At 42.4% G+C, this 21,540-nt stretch overlaps 1 protein-coding gene across 1 annotated transcript; it reads left to right on the forward strand.

Moving 5' to 3' along the window:
• The first annotated feature begins 14,759 nt into the window (after positions 1–14,759).
• Positions 14,760–20,811, forward strand: SPATA19 (spermatogenesis associated 19). The gene is made up of 7 exons (XM_032284942.1): positions 14,760–15,400; positions 15,571–15,627; positions 16,123–16,254; positions 16,427–16,518; positions 18,903–18,980; positions 19,360–19,435; positions 20,628–20,811. The coding sequence occupies exons 1-6, from the start codon at positions 15,323–15,325 to the stop codon at positions 19,424–19,426; spliced, it is 504 nt and encodes a 167-aa protein (XP_032140833.1). The 5' UTR covers positions 14,760–15,322; the 3' UTR covers positions 19,427–19,435; positions 20,628–20,811.
• Positions 20,812–21,540: the final 729 nt, after the last annotated feature.

The raw sequence follows: 21,540 nt of genomic DNA on the forward strand, positions 1-21,540 counted from the left end.
GGAGGGTGGCCAGAGGAGCCAGGGGTAAAACTCCACAGGAAGAAGGAGTTCTCTAACTGAACTTTGTAACAATTTGAACAGGGCGAGAAGCCTCCTGGCCAGAACTTGGGGGAGGGCATGAATCTGGTGTGCAGATTTCACAGGCACAGGGAAGAACTAAAGTCTTCCCCTTCCCCACTACAGCTGGGAGGCAGGAAGCCTCAGGCAAGTTTTTAAGCCCATCTTGCCCTCCACCTGGAAACAGACTCAGGGTTGTTGCAGGGGACACAGTGGGAGTGAGACTAGCCCTTTGGATTCTGTGGGAGCTGAGTGAGGCCTGTGACTGCTGGCTTTCCCCCACTTCCCTGACAACCTGAATGACTCAGCAGAAGTAGCCGTAATCCTTCTAGGTACACAACTCCAGTGACCTGGGAATCTCACCTTCATCACCTCCAGCAACCCTGCAGCAAGATTCACCCAAGGAGAGTCTCAGCTCAGACATGCCTAGCCCTGCCCCCACCTGATGGTCCTTCCCTACCCACCCTGGTAGCAGAAGACAAAAGTCATATAATCTTGGGAATTCCAGGGCCCCACCCACCATTTGTCCCTCTCCACATTACTACAGCTCATGCATTCTGAAAAGCACCATCTCCTGGCAGAGGCCAGTCAGCACAAAAATAGAGCATTAAAGCACCAAGCTAAGGACCCTCACTGAGTCCATTGCATCCTCTGCCACCTCCACTGGAATGGGCACTGGTATCCATGGCTGAGAGGACCATAGATGGTTTACATCACAGGACTCTGTGCAGACAACCCCTAGTACCAGCCTGGAGCTGGGTAGACTAGCTGGATAGCTAGACCCAGAAGAGAGACAACCATCACTGCAGTTTGGCTCACAGGAAGCCACATCCACAGAAAGATGGGGAGAGTACTACATCAAGGGAACACCCCACGGGACAAAAAAATCTGAACAACAGCCTTCATCCCTAGAGTTTCCCTCTGACATCCTACCCGAATGAGAAGAAACTGGAAAAACAACCCTGGTAATATGACAAAACAAGGTTCTTCAACACCCCCCAAAAATCACACTAGCTCACCAGCAATGGAACTAAACCAAGAAGAAATCCCTGATCTACCTGAAAAAGAATCCAGGAGGTTAGTTATTAAGCTAATCAGGGAGGGACCGGAGAAAGGTGAAGCCCAATGCAAGGAAATCCAAAAAATAATACAAGAAGTGAAGGGAGAAATATTCAAGGGAATAGATAGTTTAAAGAAAAAACAATAAGAAATTGAGGAAACTTTGAACACACTTTTAGAAATGCGAAATGCTCTGGAAAGTCTCAGCAATAGAATTGAACAGATAGCAGAAAGAAATTCAGAGCAGGAAGACAAAGTCTTCAAATTAATCAAATCCAACAAAGACAAAGAAAAAAGAAGAAGAAAATATGAACAAAGCCTCCAAGAAGTCTGGGATTAAGTTAAATTACCATACCTAAGCATAAGTGGTGTTCCTGAGGAAGAAGACAATTCTATAAGCTTGGAAAACATATTTGGGGTAATAATCAAGGAAAACTTCCGTGGCTTTGCTACAGACCTAGAAAAGCAAATACAAGAGGCATAAAGAGGCCGGGCATGATGACTCACACATGTAATTCCCAGCACTTTGGGAGACCGAGGCGGGTGCATCATCTGAGGTCAGGAGTTTGAGACCAGCCTGGCCAACATGGTGAAATCCCTTCCCTATTAAAAATATGAAAAAAAAAAAATAGCTGGGCATGGTGACATGCAACTACTTGGGAGGCTGAGGCAGGAGAACTGCTTGAACCTGGGAGGCGGAGGTTGCAGTGAGCTGAGACCATGCCACTGCCCTCTAGCCTGGGTCATGGAGTGACAATCCATCTCAAAAATAAATAAATAAATAAATAGCAGGATCCAAGACGGCTGAATAGGAACAGATCTGGAGTGCAGTTCCCAGCGAGAGCAGCGCAGAGGGAGAGTGATCACCACATTTCCAAACGAGTTTTTACTGCCCACAGACCAGGAGATTCACAGACTAAAAAGCACCATGAGTTTCCAGCATGGCTATTTCAGCCGATGCTGTGGGTCTCCACAAAAAAACACACAAATCTGGGCGGTTGTTTCAACTGGCACCTGGAACGCCTGGGAGACAGAATCACCCATTCAACTGAAAAAAAGGGGGCTGAAACAGGGAGCCAGGTGATCTATCTCAGCAGGTCCCATTCCCACAAAGACCAGCAATCTGAAATGCTCTGGACTGAGAGTTTCGCAGCAAGTGCCGCTGGACCCGGGATGGTCCAGCTCGGTGAGGGGAAGGGTGTCAGCCATTACCGAGGCAGTCCACCACTACTGGGGCAGTCTGCCATTACTGTGGCAGTCTGCCATTAATGAGGCAATCCACCATTACAGAGGCAATCCACCATTACAGAGGCAATCCACCATTACCGAGGCAATCCACATTTACTGAGGCAGTCCGCCATGACCAAGGTGGTCTGCCATTACTAAGGCAGACTGCCATTACCAAGGCAGTTCTAACTATACCTCTGTAAACAAAACAGCAAGAAGGTTCACACAGCAGCTGGGCAGAGCCCACAGCAGCTCAGCAATGCCTCTGCTGGCAGACTGTGACTAGGCTTCCTCCGTGCTGGGCAGGGCATCTCTGAAAAAAGGCAGCAGCATGTCAGGAACTTATCAATAAAGCCCCACCTTCCAGGACAGAGCATCTGGGAAAAATGGCAGTTATCAGTTACACAGCAGCAGACCTAAATGTACATGCCCAGCAGCTCTGAATGGAACAATGGAGCTCCCAGCTCAGCACTTGAGCTCCTATAAGGGACAGACAGTCTCCTCAAGCAGCTCCCCAACTCCCATATATCCAAAGAGACATCTCATAAAGGGCAGCTTAGGCTGACATCTGGTGGGTACCCTTCCAGGACAATGATAACAGAAGAAGAAACTGGCAGCAACCCTTACTGTTCTGCAGCTGCCGCAGGTGATCCACAGGCAAGCAGGCTCTGGAGTGGACCTCCAGCAGTCCTAGAGCAGAGGGGCCTGACTGTTAGAAGTAAAACTAAAAAAACAGAAAGAAATAGCTTCAGCATCAACAAAAAGGACATCCACTCAGAGACCCTATCCAAAGGTCACCAACTTCAAAGACCAGAGGTAGATAAATCCACGAAGATGGGAAGAAACCAGCACAAAAAAGGATGAAAACACCAAAAGACAGAACACCTCTCCTCCTCCAAGGGATCACAACTCCTCACCAGCAAGGGAACAAAGCTGGATGGAGAATGAGTCTGATAAACTGACAGAAACAGCCTTCAGAAGGTGGGTAATAATAAACTTCTCTGAGCTAAAAGAACATGTTCTAACCCAATGGAAAGAAACTAAGAACCTTGAAAAAAGGTTAGACAAAATGCTAATAAGAATAAACAGCTTAAAGAAGAATATAAATGACTTGATGGAGCTGAAAAACACAACATGAGAACTTCATGAAGCATACACAAGTTTCGATAGCTGAACTGACCAAATAGAAGAAAGGATATCAGAGATTGAAGACCAACTCAATGAAATAAAATGAGAAGGCAATATTAGAGAAAAAAGAGTGAAAAGAAATGAACAAAGCCTCCAAGAAATGTGGGATTATGTAAAAAGACCTAATCTACATTTGATAGTTGTACCTGAATGTGACAGAGAGAATGAATCCAAGCTGGAAGACACTTTTCAAGATATTATCCAGGAGAACTTCCCTAACCTAGCAAGGCAGGCTACCATTGAAGTACAGGAAATACAGAGAACACCACAAAGATATTCCTCAAGAAGAGCAACCCCAAGGCACATAATCATCAGATTCACCAGGGTTGAAATGAAGGAAAAAATGCTAATGGCAGCCAGAGAGAAAGATCGGGTTACCCACAAAGGGAAGGCCATCAGACTCACAGAAGATCTCTCCACAGAAACCCTACAAGCCAGAAGAGAGTGGGGGCCAATATTCAACATCCTTAATGAAAAGAACATTCAACCTAGAATTTCATATCCAGCCAAACTAAGCTTCATAAGTGAAGGAGAAATAAAATCCTTTATGAACAAGTGATTGCTGAGAGATTTCATCACTACCAGCCCTGCCCTACAAGAGCTCCAGAAAGAAGTACTAAACATAGAAAGGAACAACCAGTACCAGCCACTCCAAAAACATACCAAATGGTAAAGAGCATCAACACAATGAAGACACTGCATCAACTAATGGGCAAAACAACCAGCTAGCATCAAAATGGCATGATCAAATCCCCAAATAACAATATTAACCTTAAGTGTAAAGGGGTTAAATGCCCCAATCAAAAGACACAGACTGCCAAATTGGATAAAAAGTCAAATCTCAGCAGTGTGCTGTATCCAGGAAACCCATCTCACATGCAAGGGCACACATAGGCTCAAAATAAAGAGATGGAGGAAGACTTACCAAGCAAATGGAGAGCAAAAATAAAGCAGGAGTTGCAATCCTAGTCTCTGATAAAATAGACTTTAAACCAACAAAGATTAAAAGAGACCACAAAGGGCATTACATAAGGGTAACAGGATCAATGCAACAAGAAGAGCTAATAATCCTAAATATATAAACACCAAACACGGGAGCACCCAGGTACATAAAGCAAGTTCTTAATGACCTACAAAGACACTTAGACTCCCACACAATAATAATGGGAGACTTTAACACTCCACTGTTAATATTAGACAGATCAATGAGACAGAAAATTAACAAGCACATCCAGGACTTGAACTCAGATCTGGACCAAGCAGACCTAGTAGACATCTACAGACCTCGCCACCCCAATTCCACAGAATATACACTCTTCTCAGCACCACATTTCACCTACTCTAAAATTGACCACATAATTGGAAGTAAATCACTCCTCAGCAAATGCAAAAGGATGGAAATCATAACAAACAGTCTCTCAGACCACAGGGCAATCAAATTAGAACCCAGGATTAAGAAACTAACTAAGAACCCCACAACTTCATGGAAACTGAACAACCTGCTCCTGAATGTCAACTGCATAAACAATGAAATGAAGGCAGAAATAAAGATGTTCTTTGAAACCAACGAGAACAAAGACACAATGTACCAGAATCTCTGGGACACATTTAAAGCAGTGTCTAGAGGGAAATTTATAGCAATAAATGCCCACATGAGAAGCAAGGAAAGATTTAAAATTGACACCTATCATCAAAATTGAAAGAGCTAGAGGAGCAAGATCAAAAAATTAAAAAGGTAACAGAAGACAAGAAATAACTAAGATCAGAGCAGAACTGAAGGAGGTGAGACACAAAAAGCCCTTCAAAAATCAATAAATCCAGGAGCTGTTTTTTTTAAAAGATCAACAAAAGGGACCACTAACCAGCTTAATAAAAGAAAAGGGAGAAGAATCAAATAGATGCAATTAAAAATGACAAAGGGGATATCACCACCGATTCCACGGAATACAACTACCATCAGAGATTACTATAAACAACTCTATGCACATAAAATAGTAAACTTGGAAGAAATGAGTAAATTCCTGGACACTTGCATCCTCCCAAGCCTAAAGCAGGAAGAAGTTGAAACCATGAATAGACCAATAACAAGGGCTGAAGTTGAGGCAGCAATTAATAGCCTACCAACCAAAAAAAGCCTAGGTCCAGATGGGTTCACAGAGGAATTCTACCAGATGTACAAACAGCAGCTGGTAACACTCCTTCTGAAACTATTCCAAACAATACAAAAATAGGGAATCCTTCCAATATCATTTTATAAGATCAACACCATCCTGATACCAAAACCTAGCAAAGACTCAACAAAAGAAGAAGACTTCAGACCCATATCCATGATGAGCATAAATGCAAAGTTCTTCAGTAAAATACTGGCAAACCTATTGCAACAGCACATCAAAAAGCTTATCCATCATGATCAAGTAGGCTTCATCCCGGGATGCAATGCTGGTTCAACACATGAAGTCTATAAACATAATCCACCACATAAACAGAACCAAAGACAAAAACCACATGATTATCTCAATGGATGAAGAGAAGGCCTTTGACAAAATTCAACAGCCCTTTATGCTAAAAACTCTCAGTAAACTATGTATCAATGGAACATTATCTCAAAATAATAAAAGCTATTTACAACAAACCCACAGGCAATATACTGAATGGGCAAAAACTGGAAGCATTCTCTTTGACACCTGGCATTAGACAAGGATGCCCACTCTCACCATTCCTATTCAATATGGTATTGGAAGTTCTAGCCAGAACAATCAGGCAAGAAAAAGAAATAAAGGGTATTCAATTAGGAAAGGAGGAAGTCAAATTGTCTCTATTTGTAGATGACATGATTGTATATTTAGAAGACCCTATCATCTCAGCCCAAAATCTCCTTAAACTGATAAGCAACTTCAGCAAAGTCTCAGGATACAAAATCAATGTGCAGAAATCACATGCATTCCTATACACCAATAAAGGACTAAAAGAGAGCCAAATCAAGAGTGAACTTCCATTCACAATTGCTACAAAGAGAATAAAATACCTAGGAATACAACTAATAAGGAATGTAAAGGACCTCTTCAAGGAGAACTACAAACCAGTTCTCAAGGAAATAAGAGAGGACACAAACAGATGGAGACACATCCATGCTCATGGTTAGGAAGAATCAATATTGTGAAAATGGTCATTCTGCCCAAAGTAATTTATAGATTCAACGCAATCCCCATCAAGCTACCAATGACCTTCTTCACAGAACTGGAAAAAACCACCTTAAAGTCATATGGAACAAAAAGAGAGCCTGCATAGCCAAGACAATCCTAAGCAAAAGGAACAAAGCTGGAGGTATCATGCTGTCTGACTTCAAACTATACTCCAATGCTACAGTAATCAAAACAGTGACTTAGAGATACAGATAGAGATATAGACCAATGGAACAGAACAGAGGCCAAGGAGGGCAAGCCACACACCTACAACCATCTGATCTTTGACAAACCTGATGAAAACAAGCAATAGGGAAAGAATTCCCTGTTTAATAAATGGTGTTGGGAAAACTGGCTAGCCATGTGCAGAAAACAGAAACTGGACCCCTTCCTGACACCTTACACTAAAATTAACTCCAGTTGGATTAAAGACTTAAACATAAGACCTAACACCATAAAAATCCTAGAAGAAAACCTAGACAAAACCATTCAGGACATAGGCATAAGCAAGGGCTTCATGACTAAAACACCAAAAGCATTGGTAACAAAAGCCAAAATAGACAAATGGGATTTAATTAAACTCCACAGCTTCTGTACAGCAAAAGAAACAATCTTTAGAATGAACTGGCAACCAACAAAATGGGAAAAAATTTTGCAATTTACTCATCTGACAAAAGGCTAATATCTAGAATCTACAAAGAACTAAAACAGATTTACAAGAAACAAACAAACAAACAAACCCACTCGAAAGTGGGCAAAGGACATGAACAGACACTTTTCAAAAGAAGACATACATGAGGCCAACAAACATATGAAAAAATGCCATTGTCACTGATTATTAGAGAAATGCAAATGAAAACCACATTGAGAAACCATCTCATGCCAGTTAGAATGGGAATCCTTAAAAAATCTGGAGACAACAGATGCTGGAGAAGATGTAGAGAAATAGGAACACTTTTACACTGTTGGTGGGAGTGTAAGTTGGTTCAACCATTGTGGAAGACAGTGTGATGATTCCTCAAGGACCTAGAAATAGAAATATCATTTGACCCAGTAGCAGTACCATTACTGGGTATACATCCAAAGGATTATACATCATTCTGTTATAAAGACACATGCACACATATATTCATTGTGGCACTGTTTACAATACCAAAGATCAGGAACCAACCCAAATGCCCACTGATGATAGACTGGACAAGGAAAATGTGGCACATAAACACCATGGAAGACTATGCAGCCATAAAAAATGATGAGTTCATGTCCTTTGTAGGGACATAGATGAATCTGGAAACAGTCATTCTCAGCAAACTGACACAGGAACAGAAAATCAAACACTGTATGTTCTCACTCATAGGCAGGTGATGAACAATGAGAACACATGAACACAGGGAGGGGAACAACACACACTGGTGTCCGTTGTGGGGGGACTCGGGAAAGGGCAGCAGGGGGTGGGGAGGGATAACATGGGGAGTAATGCCAGATATAGGTGATGGGAGGGGATGGAGGCAGCAAACCACATTGCCATGTATGTACGTATGAAACAATTCTGCATGATAGGCACATGTATCCCAGAATCTAAAGTAAAATAATAAATAAATAAAAAGAAGCACAAAGAACACCTGGGAAATTAATGGCAAATGTACCTTTGCATAGGCACATTGTCATCAGGTTATCCAAAGTTAAGATGAAGAAAATAATCCTAAGAACTGAGACAGAAACATCAGGTAACCTATAAAGAAAAACCTATCAGATTAACGGCAGATTTCTCAGCAGAAACCCTATAAGCTCAAGGGATTGGGACCCTATTTTCAGCCTCCTCAAACAAAACTATTATCAGCCAAGAATTTTGTATCCAGCAAAATGTAGCATCATATATGAAGAAAAGATAAAGTCATTTTTAGACAAGCAAATGCTAAGAGAATTTATCATTACCAAGCCACCAATACAAGAACTGCTAAAAAGAGCTGTAAATCTTTAAACAAATCTTACACATCAAAACAGAACCTTTTTAAAGCATAAATCACGCAGGACCTATAAAACAAAATACAAGTTAAAAATAAAAAAACAAAATACAAAAAACAAAGAAAAGTACCCAGGCAACAACAAGCATGATGAACAAAATGGTACCTCACATTTTAATACTAACATTGAATGTAAATGACCTAAATGCTCCAGTTAAAAGACACAGAACCACAGAATGGGTAAGAACACACCAAGCAAATATCTGCAACCTTCAGGAGACTCACCTAACACGTAAAGACTCACATAAACTTAAAGTAAAGAGGTGGAAAAAGGCATTTCATGCAAATGGATGTCAAAAGTTAACAAGGGGTAACTATTCTTATATCAGACAAAACAAATTTAAAAGAGACAAAGGGGGACATTATATAATAGTAAAAGGCCTTGTCCAATAGGAAAATATCACAATCCTAAACATATATGCATCTCACACTGGAGCTCCCAAATTTATAAAACGATTACTAATAGGCCGAATAAATGAGATAGGCAGTAACATAATAATAGTGGGAGACTTCAATACTCCACTGACAGCACTAGACAGGTCATCAAGACAGGAAATCAATAAAGAAAAAATGGATTTAAACTAAACAGGAACAAATGGACTTAACAGATATAAACAGAATATTTCATCCAATACCTGCAGAAAACACATTCTATTCAACAACAACAACAAAATACAAAAGATAGATGAAACAAAAAGCTCTTTCTTTGAAAATATAATAAAATTGATAGACCATTTAGACTTATTTTTGAAAAGATAAACAAAATTGATAGACCAGTTGGATTTTCTCTCTTCTTTTCTTATATCAGACAAAACAAGATTAACCAAGAAAAGAAGAGAGAAAATCAAAATAACCTCACTAAGAAACGAAATAGGAGATATAACAACTGACACCACTGAAATACAAAAGATTATTTAAGGCTACTATGAACACCTTTATGCAGATAAACTAGAAAACCTAGAAGAGATGGATACATTCCTGGAAAAATATAACCCTCCTAGCTTAAATCAGGTAGAATTAGATAGCCTGAACAGAACAATAACAAGCAGAGAGATTGAAATGCTAATTAAAATTTAAAAATTACCAACAAAAAAAGTCCAGGACCAGAGGGATTCACAGCAGAATTCTACCAGACATTCAAAGAAGAATTGGTACCAATCCTTTTGACACTATTCCACAAGATAGAGAAAGAAAGAACACTCCCTAATTCATTCTATGAAGCCAGCATCACTCTATTACCAAAACGAGGAAAGGACACAACCAAGAAAGAAAACTACAGACGGATATCCTTGATGAACACAGATGTTAGAATACTTAAGAAAATACTAGCTAACCAAATCCAACAACGTGTAAAAAAAAAAATTCCACCACAATGAAGTGGTTTTCATACCAGGAAGCAGGGATGGTTTAACATACACAAGTCAATAAATGTGATTGACCATATAAACAATTAAAAAAAATCACATGGTCATCTCAATAGATGTTGAAAGGGCATTTGACAAAATCAAGCACCCCTTTATGATTAAAACCCTCAACAAAATAGGTATACAAGGGACACAGGTTAATGTAATAAAAGCCATCTATGACAAACCCACAGTCAACATAATATGAATGGGGAAAAGTTGAAAGCATTCCCTCTGGGAATGGGAACAAGACAAGGATGCCCACTCTCACCACTCCTCTTCAACATAATACTGGAAGTCCTAGCAAGAGCAATCAGATGAGGGAAAGAAATAAAGGGCATCTAAATTGGTAAAGAGGAAGTCAAACAGTCCCTGTTTGCTGATGGTATAATTGTTTACATGGAAAACACTAACGACTCCTCCAGAAAGCTCCTAGAAATGATACAAGAATTTAGCAAAGTCTCCAGGTATGAGATTAATGTACACAAATCAACAGGTCTTCTATACATCAACAGCCACTAAGCAAAGAAACAAATCAAGAACTCAACCCCTTTTACAATAGCTGCAAAAACTAAAATACTTAGGAATATACCTAACAAAGGAGTCAAAAGGCCTCTACAAGGAAAACTAAAAAACACTGCTGAAAGGAATCATAGATGACAACAGCAAATGGAAACACATCCCATACTCATAGATGAGTAGAATTAATATTGTGAAAATGACCATATGCAAAAAGCAATCTACAAATCCAATGTAATCTCCATCAGAATACCTCAATGATTCTTCACAGAGTTAGAAAAAACAATTCTAAAATTCATATGGAACCAAAAAAGATCCCACATAGCCAAAGAAAGACTAAGCAAAAAGAACAAATCTGGGGGCATCACACTACCTGATTTCAAACTATACAATAAGGCCATAGTCAAAAAAACAGCATGGCACTGGTATAAAAATAGGTACATAGGCCAATGGAACAGAATAGAGAACCCAGAAATAAACCCAAATATTTACAGCCAACTGATCTTTGACAAAGCAAACAAAACATAAAGTGGGGAAAGGACAGCCTTTTCAACAAATGGTGCTGGGCAAGCCACATGTAGAAGAATGAAACTGGATCCTCCTCTCTTACTGTATACAAAAATCAACTGAAGATGGATTAAGGACTTAAATCTAAGATCTGAAACTACAAAAATTCTAGAAGATAACATTAGAAAAAACCTTCTAGACATTGTCTTAGGCAAGGAGTTCATGACCAAGAACCCAAAAGCAAATGCAATAAAAACAAAGATAAATAGCTGTGATCTAATTTAACTAGAGAGCTTGTTTCAGGGCAAAAGGAACAGTCAGCAGAGTAAACAGACAACCAAAAGGGTGCGAGAAAAATCGTTGCAATCTATACATCTGACAAAGGACTAATATCCAGAATCTATAACAAACTCAAACAATCCCATCAAAAAGTAGGGTAAGGACAGAAATAGACAATTCTCAAAAGAAGATATACAAATGGCCAACAAACATATGAAAAAATGCTCAACATCACTAATGCTCAGGGAAATGCAAATCAAAACCACAATTCGACATCACCTTACTCCCGCAAGAATGGCCATAATACAAAAATTGAAAAAGTGGATGTTGGCATCATGTGATGATCAGGGAACACTTCCACACTGCTGGTGAGAAAGTAAACTAGTACAGCTGCTATGGAAAACAGTGTGGAAATTCCTTAAACAACCAAAAGTAGAATTGCCATTTGATCCAGCAATCCTAATACTGAGTACCTACCCAGAGGAAAGAAGTCTTTATTCAAAAAAGAACTTGCATCTGCATATTTAGAGCAGCATCATTCACAATTGCAATATTGTTGAAACAACCCAAATGTCCATCAGCCAACAAGTGGATAAAGAAACTGTGGTATATATGTATCCGATGGAGTAATACGCAACCATCAAAAGGAATGAATCAGTGACATTTGCAGTGAACTGGATGAGATTGGAGACTGTTATGCTAAGTGAAGTAATTCAGGAATGGAAAACCAAACGTTATATGTTCTCGCTGATATGTGGGAGATAAGCTATGAGGATGCAAAGGCATAAGAATGATACAATAGACTTTGGGGACTTGAGGGGGAAATGTGGGAAGGTGTCAGGAGATAAAAGGCTGTAAATATGGTGCAGTGTACACTGCTTGGGGGATGGGTGTACCAAAACCTCAGAAGTCACCATTAAAGAACTTACTCATGTAACCAAATACCACCTGTACCCCAATAACCTATGGAAAAATAAAAAAATTAAACAACAACAACAAATGTTCATCACAGTGTTATTCATAGTAGCCCCCAAACTGGGTGCCATCTAAGGTACATCAACTGGTGAATGGACAAACACAATGTGGTATGTCCATGCAGCGGAATACTACCCCACAACAAAAAGGAATGAATTACTGACACATGCTACAATGTATGTAGATGGTCCTCTCAAACATGATTGGTGAAATAAACCAGACATAATATGGTATAGTTCCATGTGTATGAAATGTCCAGAAAAGGCACATCTCTAGAGATAGCAGATTGGTGGGGCTGAGAATGGAAGCAGAGGTTGCCTGTAAATGGGCATGACAGATATTTTTGGGGTGATTGATAGATATATTCTATAATTGGATTGTTGTGATGGTTGCATAATTCTCTGAGTCTACTAACAATATTATTTAGTTATACATTATTATGGGTAAATTTTTTATTATTTAAATATATCACAATAAAACTGAATTTAAAAATTAACAGTTTCTGTTCCTCAGAAGACAGTACTAAAAGAGTGAAAAGGCAAGTCATAAGTTGAGGTAAAATAGTTGCAAAACACGTAGTTGGTAAAGGACTACTATTTACAATACATTGAGAAATCCACAAATCAATAAGAAAAAGACCAACAATTCAGTGAAAGGACACAAAGCTCAGGGAGGCACTTCACAAAAAAGAATATCCAAAGCGATCAACAGGCAAATAAAAACATGCGTTATGACACTGATAATCAGTTAAATGAAAATTAAAGTATTATTAATTACCACTACACCTATACCAGACTGGCTAAGTTTAAAGGAGTGACAATACCAAGTGTTGGAAGGAACATGGAGTAACCGTGACTTTCACACATTGCTTATGGGCAGTAGGTTAGTACAACCCCTTTGCAGTACTGTTTGGTATGTACTAATGCTACACTAATGCTACACCTAGCAACTTTAATCTTTGGTATGTACTCAGAAGATTTAGTTCTTATGGCAATCAAAAGATAAGCACAGTATAAAATTTCATAGCAGCATTATTTTAAACAGCATCAAATAAAATATAATACAAATGGCCTACTAAAAATGTTTTCTATCTTGATCTGGGCAGTGGTTAAACAGGTGAAAGAGAGACAGAGAGAGAGTTTGTGTGTGTAAAAATATTTCTTAGCTGTACATATATTTGTACATTTTACTGTATGCATTTTATAAAATAGTAATCAAAAAGCAAGTAGATTTATGCATCAGCTTCATTTTGTCAACATAAACACAGAATGTGTAGTTCAGAAACTAATGAAAATTTTACATCTGAAGTGAGTTAGAACAAGGTTGAAGGTATGGGGAAGAGATGAAACTTCCTTGAATATATCTCTTCGTGTAGTTTTGATTTCTGAATCACATTAATATTTTAAATATTCAAAGATAAAATTACATCAGTGAGACTGAAAACATAAATTTTAGGGGATAGCAGCAGAAACAGAGATGTTGACAGGTAATTTCATCTGTTATTTTACAATTTCCAGTCTTCCTTGGAGGTAGGTTGAGGCCATAGGACTAGTTCTAGCTTAAATGCTCTAAGTAAGAGCCTCTGGGCTGAAATGTGGAACACTGACCTGATTCCTTCCCTGATTTAGCAATCATGGAGGTCACAACCACAATTGCTTGGAAGTTTCCCAACTTGCACTAGAGTTTCAAGAGTGAGAAATAAATATTTTTGATTTGGAGGTTGTTTTGTTGCCTTAGTCCTCAGCAGAGCCTAGTCTATTCTGACTATGTCAGGGATGACACAAAATTGAGGCAAATTGTTGAGAGGGAAGAGGTGTAGTGGTTGTATCAGGGGAAGTGGAGAAAGTGATAAATGGTTTTCTATAGTCCTGAGAAGAATAAACATGGGAAAATTTATGGAATGTTACAGTTAGAAGAAAACTAGAGACACAACGAGACACAACTTTATCCCTTTCAGTATAAGACAAAGAAACTCAGACCAGAAGGACTAATGATCAGGTCAGGAGCACATAACAAGTTGTTTCAGAACAGGTTGCTATGGGTGGAGGGTGTCCAGGTTCTTGGCATCTTGAACAAAGAATTGGACAAAACGCACAAACCAAGCAAAGAAAGATTGAAGCAACAAAGACAGAGATTGAATGAAAATGAAAGTACACTCCACAGGGTAGGAGTAGGCTGGTTACAGAATTTTCTGGGGTTTAAATATCCTTTAGGGGTTTCCCATTGGTTACTTGGTATATACCCTATTAAATGAAGTAGAGGCTCGTGATCAGTCTGATTGGTTGCAGAAAGTGACCAATCAGAGGCTGAAGTGAAGTTACAAAGTTATATAGCTCTATGCAAATGAAGGCCTGGCCCATGAGCAGCCTGATTGGTTGTGGTAGGGGACCAATCAGAGGCACTTTCAGCTTTTCGTCTGCCATGCAGAAGAGGGGAGGGTGGCTAAGGGAGTAGCCTCTGGTCCTTTTGTTACTTGGGCATGGAAAGTTGGGGTTTTCCTTTTGATTTAGTTCTAAGAAGTCAGAGTGAATCTCGGCTTTAAGTTTCCTGCCTCCAGACCCTATCCTCCTGCCTCGAGGTGAACTCTCAAATTAGCACTTTCCCAAGAAAAGAATTCAAGGGTCAGTCAGTGGTGTTAGAAAGCCATCTTTTATTGAATGGTTCTGCTCCTTGAAGCATGGTAACTCATAGGCATTGCACCCAGAGCCTAAAATGCAGGGTCTCCTGGCAACTGCATTTATACTCACATACACCACTTTCAAAGGGAGGCCATTGTCACATCATCACAGGTCAGCCAATCAGGGGGACACCTCCCTTCAATGACCTCCCTGTCCCATAGGAGTTCTCAGGCAGCTTCAATGGAAGGAGGGAGCCAAGAAGGGGGCCTGGTATAAATTCAGAGATGATAATTACAACCTGGATCGTGTATATTCTTGCTCGGAAAGGTGTAGGGCTTCCCTTCCTACCAGTAACCAGTTCGGTGAGCAGCTTGGTGCTAGTCACAATTTCTCATATATCATCTCCCCCTCTGGGGCCCTGCTGCACGTCAGAGAGATCTTACAAATAATTTTGAGTAACAGGGGCTGGGGTGGGTGGGAGGAGCTGGGTTTCTAGGTTTTCTGAGGTCACCAACTTGTCAATTTGTTCCAGGACATTGACGTTGTGGAAAGCGAGGCTGTATCTGTAGTACAGCACTGGTTGAAAAAAGTGAGTAAGATTTCTCTATGACTCAGGGTATCCAAAATCCTAAAGAGCTGGTCTCAGTGGGTGTGAGGATCTGGACTTCCTTCTTCATGGAACTGGAACTCAAGTTCATTGGCAGACGCCCTCCCCAGATTTGAGTCTAATTTCTTCACATGTCCTGGAGGACACCGTGGCTTGTGTCCTGGTAGGAAATGTGTTAGCACCGCCACTAAAGCCATCCTGCTTCTCAAGCATTCTGACTTGAGGGTTCCAGCTGCATCCTTTCCAGCTCAAGGGTGTCTCAGGAACAGCTTGGGATAGGGCCGGGGACTTAGGGAGTTCCGAGGACATCACAGGAAAGTAGCTTATCGCAGGAACAGTGAGGTAAGGAGTGTGTGTGTGTGTGAATATGTGGTGTGTGAATTGTGATGGAGAAGGAATAAACAGGAAGCAAGAGGAGAAGAAGACTCAGGGTTGGATGCAGAGTGACACTTTCAGAGGGAATTGCTCACCTTTCAGACAGAAGAAGAGGCTTCTCGGGGCATAAAGGAAAAGCTGTCCATCAACTACCCTTCCCAGGGCATAAGGGAGAAGACGTCCATTGACTCCCCTCCCACCCATGGCCAAGACGTCCATGTGACCAGAGATGTGGTAACTAAGAGTTTGAGATGTTGCCTGGGAGTGGGGGTGAGGGAGAAGGGAAAGGCAGGAGGTGTACCATAAGTGATTCTGGGCAAGAGTGAGGTGCTTGCCTGGGCTCTGTGCCAGGCAAGCTGGGGGCCACGGTGGGCAGGAATCACATGGACCCCTTTGGATTTCCCAGGTGAAGCACCACCTCTCTAAGTCTGATTTGTCAGCAAATCAGAGCCAGGAGGTCTTGGAGGAGAGAACACGAATCCAGTTCATAAGATGGAGGTAAAGCGTCCCATTTGCCCTGGGTGAAGGGGGAGAGGGACAAGGACATGGGGACATGTGCAAGCCCCTCTCCTCACGAACCCACAGATGCTCTTCTCTGGAGATGCCTTCTTTGGCTGACAAATTTCTCAGCCTTGCTTTGGGGTCTTAAGGGAATATTCTTGCTATCTTGAAAGCCCAGCTCATTTCTACATTTTTAAATGACTTGAGGGGTTGGAAAACTGGGCTTGCACTCCATTTCTTAAATGCTTCTGAATACATTTCAGACTTCTGTTCTTTTTGCACTTGAGTTGCTCAGAAGTGGCTGCACTTTAAAGAGCTAAAAGAAAATAAGCTCTTAAAATGCAGAAGCCAAAGTTGTCATCTGCAACTGAGGTGTGTGGAGGCTTCCCAGCGCCTGGGGCTAGAATTCTGTGCTCGGTTATGGTGGCTTTCCCAGCCTCTCGGGTGCCTGCCAGTGCACAGCCATCCCCGCCGCCTCTGCTGGCTCTGCAGATGCTGAGTCACAAGGCCCAGGGAGCTGTCCTGAAGCCATCACTCTTCCTTTCCTGCACCTGTGTTCACTGGGGGTCTCTGGAGCACATCAGTCACCCTTCCCAGGAAAGGGACTAAGGGCTTAGACTGGTCCTCCAGGAAACTGAGGGAACCCTCTCCCCTTCCTCCTTTCTTTTCCCTTTCCCTGCCTTATCATTGGCATTGATCTCTTGTATCAAGGAGGCTCCATTTATCAAGAAAGGGTTTTCATGTGCTCACCCCCTTTAGTGGCATCTGCCTTTTAAGAAGATTCAAATGCACAGTAATTACATAGCCGAAAGGAATAACATGGCGGGATTTGAGACCTCCCTGGGAAACAGTTTTTTTGGATGGGAAACCTTCTGAGGCCCCTACAACCATAAATGTTGTTGGTTATAATCCAGGCTTTTTTGTGCCTGACGTGGTTGTGCTATGGCATTGCATACATTGTGCTCTTGGTTTGGATAACACACACATCATCTGCCAATATTTAAAAAATCTTGGCTGTATGACAAGACTAGATTTAAGCTTTGGAGACAGCCTGCAGGAATCAGTCAATTATCTACTTATAATTTTTCCACTCTGGATTTTCTACAAAGATTTTAAACCGAAAGCCTCTGCTTGCCTTCCTCCACAACCCACTCATGTTGGTGTCCCCCTCTTATGGAAATAAGTATGTAGTCAGGAAATATATCCCTTCATGAAGCATTGTTGAATATTCCTTTGTTTGATAGGCATGTACTGGCCACCTGGTGTTTGCTAGGCTTTTGGAAAAAGAGAAAAGAATACGACATAGTCCCCAGTTTCAAAGAGTTAAGAGTTAGCTACATGGATAAGGTGTGTACTAGTTAAAGGGAAGCCCTGCGAAGTATCTGGGAGAGTGTGGCGTGGGCGACCCAGGTCACAGAAGTGCTGGGTCCCACTGCCCGGGGCACTCAGGAAAGACTGCTAGTGGACTGTTTGCTGGGACTGGTCCTAGAACTGGTGACCTGGGCAGGAACTGGAGAAATAGCAGCCAGGAGCGTGTCTGGAACTTTATAGCACAGGAGCCTGGGCAAGCTGACCAATCCCACATGGCCTCCAGGCCCAGCGCTACTGCCCCTTCTTCTCTGAGGCCTTCCCCTTTCCTCCTAGGACGGGGCTCCCTGCCTCCTCTGGGATCCCTGAATTCTTTATCTTCCTCTCAGGCCAAAGACCTGGCTCTGCCATGCAGGAGCAATATTCATGAGCCCACCTTACCTCCCATTGGCTGTGGTCATTGCTGCAGCATCCATGCTGTCATCACTGTCAAAAGTCCCTAGCATTACTGCGAAAGCGCTGTCTACAGAGACAGAACTAGGGTGTTCAGTGGAAAGAGGGGGGCCTCATGAGGGGAAGGGTGGGAAGGGAGGTGAAGTGGGCCAGAGGCAGGAAGGTGGAGGCAGCACAGTGAAACAAAGCAAGGAGGCTCCCCAGGAGGCCCTGCAGCTTCCCCGCCATAGGGCTTCCTAGAATCATCTCTGAACCACAGTGGGTTTGGGGTGATGCAGGTCATCAAGAGCTGGTGATAAATTGGAGAGGAATTCAGAAGGGTGAATTCCATGGCCCACGAGAGCACTGCCTGCTGCTTTCTGTAAGGGAGCTCAACTCTGTGTTCCTGGCTCTCCCTGGGACGGTCTGCTACCTGTTCAGCATTGCTGGGGGCTCAAGGGTACCTGGTTAGTAAAAAAAGCTTTGTGCTCATGAGTCAAGAAGGGGAAAAGACCACCTCAAAAGTTCCTGGTGTCAGGGCAAGAGCCACTGTTCGCAGGATCCCAACTCCACCCGTTCTCAATGCCTGGTAAGAAAGAAACTCAGATCCCATATGCCAATGTATGAATGGCCTTTTGCAGCCACACTCGTATCTTCCAAGTGCCAAGTGAGATGACAGAACACATCATGCGAGATCGAATAGAGCAGGTGAGACGAAGGTAAGCTGTTTGGGACTGGTTGATCTGTGTTACTGACTGGGGGCAGGCAGAGTGGGGGTGACTGCTGGGTTTTCTGCCCATGCCCAGCAATGCTCTCTCTGGTACGCCAACACCAAGAGCAGGGGCATGCAGTTCATAGGGCTGTGTCCTGTCTTCTGTGCTTCACATGACAGGGCTTTGCCAGCCTTTCATGGTGTCTGCCAGTGCACGGAAGGGCTCCAGGCTGAGGGCCTGTCCATGTGACTCTGCTCCCAGGCCCACTGCAGCCACGACCCAGGCATGGCTTGCGCTCCCACCCCAGCCCCTGTGCTGTGGTCTGGGTAGGCTCTGCTATCAGGCAGCCTCCCTCCACCTGGCCCTTCTTCTCTGTTCCTTGCAGCATATCACATCTTACAGATTGCTCATCTCAGGACTCCAGTACGAGACCCTCCTACTGGGACTGCTAAGAGCAACAGGTGAGAGAGCTGACGGATGAGGAACTGGGCAGAGAAGATGGTTATCCTGGACAGTGGGAAGGGGCACCGCAGTGGAGAACTTGGGAAAGAGGCTTAGTCTTTCCCTACTGGAGAAGGGCCAGTAGAGGTAGGTGGGGGCTGGCTGTCTTGGGCTCCTGCAATGTTTCTCTTAAGTTTGTGGAGGAACTTGATGTCAAGTTTCATATTGGCTTCCCTGACTCTGTGGTGTCAGAGAGCACTGCCTCTCCATCATTCGTGGGCCTGGGCTCCTGTGTTTAGGAGATTGTGGTGGAGCCTGCAATTTCGCATTTCTAAAACTTTCTGGGCATTGTCACGTCTGCTGACCTTGCCTTGAGTCACAGATGGCAGTGTAAGGAGTGATGCTGCGTAGGTTTTAGACCTGCCACCAACTTGGGATGTGACTTTGGGTCCCATGGTCTCCCTCCCTTGTACTTGGCCCAGTGGTCACACAGGGGCTGTTTATGTGGCTGTGGGAGGTGGAGGGCCGATGGCAGGATAAACAACCATGGTAGCTATCCGGATGCAGTCCCTGAGCCTGTCTGTGGTGAACAGCTGCGCTGACCATCCTGGGGCCAAGGTGGAGATTTAGGCACAGCGACCTCAGCATGCTTTCAGGAAGGCTGTTGGAGTGCAGTACTGGCATTTACTGAGCACTCACTATATGCCAGCTTCTGCACAAGGTAGTCTGTCAGGGTTTCTCATTTGATCCAAAAGCAACCTTAAGAGGGGGCATCGATTGTGCCCATTATACAGAAGGCAGAACTTAAGCCAAACTCGGGAGCAGAAGCTGGGTTCCAACTCGGCTCCATCATGGGCAAGTTACATAATACCTCTGTGCTTCAGTTTCCTCATTGCAACAGAAGTATCTACTTTGGAGGGTTGTCTTGGGGGTGATGGTGCCTAGCACATGATAAATGCCACATCAATTGTTTGCTCATATGACTAGAGATGAAGAACTGTTAGCAGGGGCTTCTGAGTTGGAAGAAACAGACTCAGGCTTCAATTCCAGGTGCCCGATGTACCACTGCCTGTTCTTCCATGGATTTCTGCTCTCTAGATGGAGCTCTGGGAACATGGAGAGTGGTGGGGTTACAGGGAGTCATCCTCAGCCCTACCCCTTGGCCAACCACATCTCCCTGCTGTGTCCCTTGGGCATTTCTCTACCTCCTAGGTGGAAGTCCTTCAGGGTCCAGGAACAACCTGGACCTTCTGTGTCAGAAGAACATCTGTCTCCTGCTTGACCTGAAGAAGGGCCAGACCTGGGCAGAAAGACTCCAGCAGGTGAGCTCTTCATGTCACAGTGTCAGCACTGGAGTCTTCTTGCTGAACTGCAAATAAAGAGACGTGCTATTTAACAACCCACGCAGTTGCTGGTTGGGGCGCTCTGTCATTCATTTGTTCATTCGTCAGACACTGAGCACCTCACAGTCCTGGCTCTGGGGACACATGACTTACAGCCTTGAGGAAGGCAGCAGCCATTCCGGCAATGTGACTGTGGCGATGTGGGTGCTCCTGGAACATAAGAAGGAATGCTGTGTGGCTGGGGCATGGAGAACTTTTTGAAGGAAGCGTGCTGGTTTGTTTCACACATTTATGTTACCTACTTATTCCTTCTCTAGCACTCTTCCTTTTTAATATAGATTTGAGTTTCTGACCTATATCCTTTTCCTTCTCTTTGAAGAACTTCTTTTAACATTTCTTGCAAGGTAGGTATACTAGTGACAATTTCCCTCAATTTTTGATGGTTGGAGAAAGTCTTTATTTCCCCCTCTTTTGAAGGGTAATTTTGCAAGATACAGAATTCTAGTCTGGCAATCTTTTTTCTTTCAACACTTAAATATTTTACTTCACTCTCATCTTGCTTGTATGCTATCCGAGGAGAAGCTGGATATAATTTCTATCCTTGTTCCTCTATAGATAAGGTGTTTTTCCTTTCAAGAAATTTTGCCTTTGATTTCTGTAGTTTGAAAATGATATGACTAGGCAAAGTCATTATTTATTTTTTATTTATTTTTATTTTATTTTATTTTTTTACACTTTCTTTTCTTTTTTTTTTTTTTTAATTGTACTTTAGGTTCTGGGGT

This window comes from Sapajus apella, unplaced genomic scaffold (assembly GCF_009761245.1).
Source record: "Sapajus apella isolate SASKATOON/1434 unplaced genomic scaffold, GSC_monkey_1.0 scaffold16, whole genome shotgun sequence".
Lineage (NCBI taxonomy): Eukaryota > Metazoa > Chordata > Mammalia > Primates > Cebidae > Sapajus > Sapajus apella.

What these genes read in the sequence shown, in the direction of transcription:
- SPATA19 (XM_032284942.1), top strand. Translation starts at nt 15,323, where the DNA reads ATGATAATTACAACCTGGATCGTGTATATTCTTGCTCGGAAAGGTGTA. An exon ending in TCCATGTGACCAGAGATGTG is followed by an intron (nt 16,255 to 16,426) that starts GTAACTAAGAGT and finishes TGGATTTCCCAG; the next exon opens with GTGAAGCACCACCTCTCTAA. An exon ending in ATCCAGTTCATAAGATGGAG is followed by an intron (nt 16,519 to 18,902) that starts GTAAAGCGTCCC and finishes GGCCTTTTGCAG; the next exon opens with CCACACTCGTATCTTCCAAG.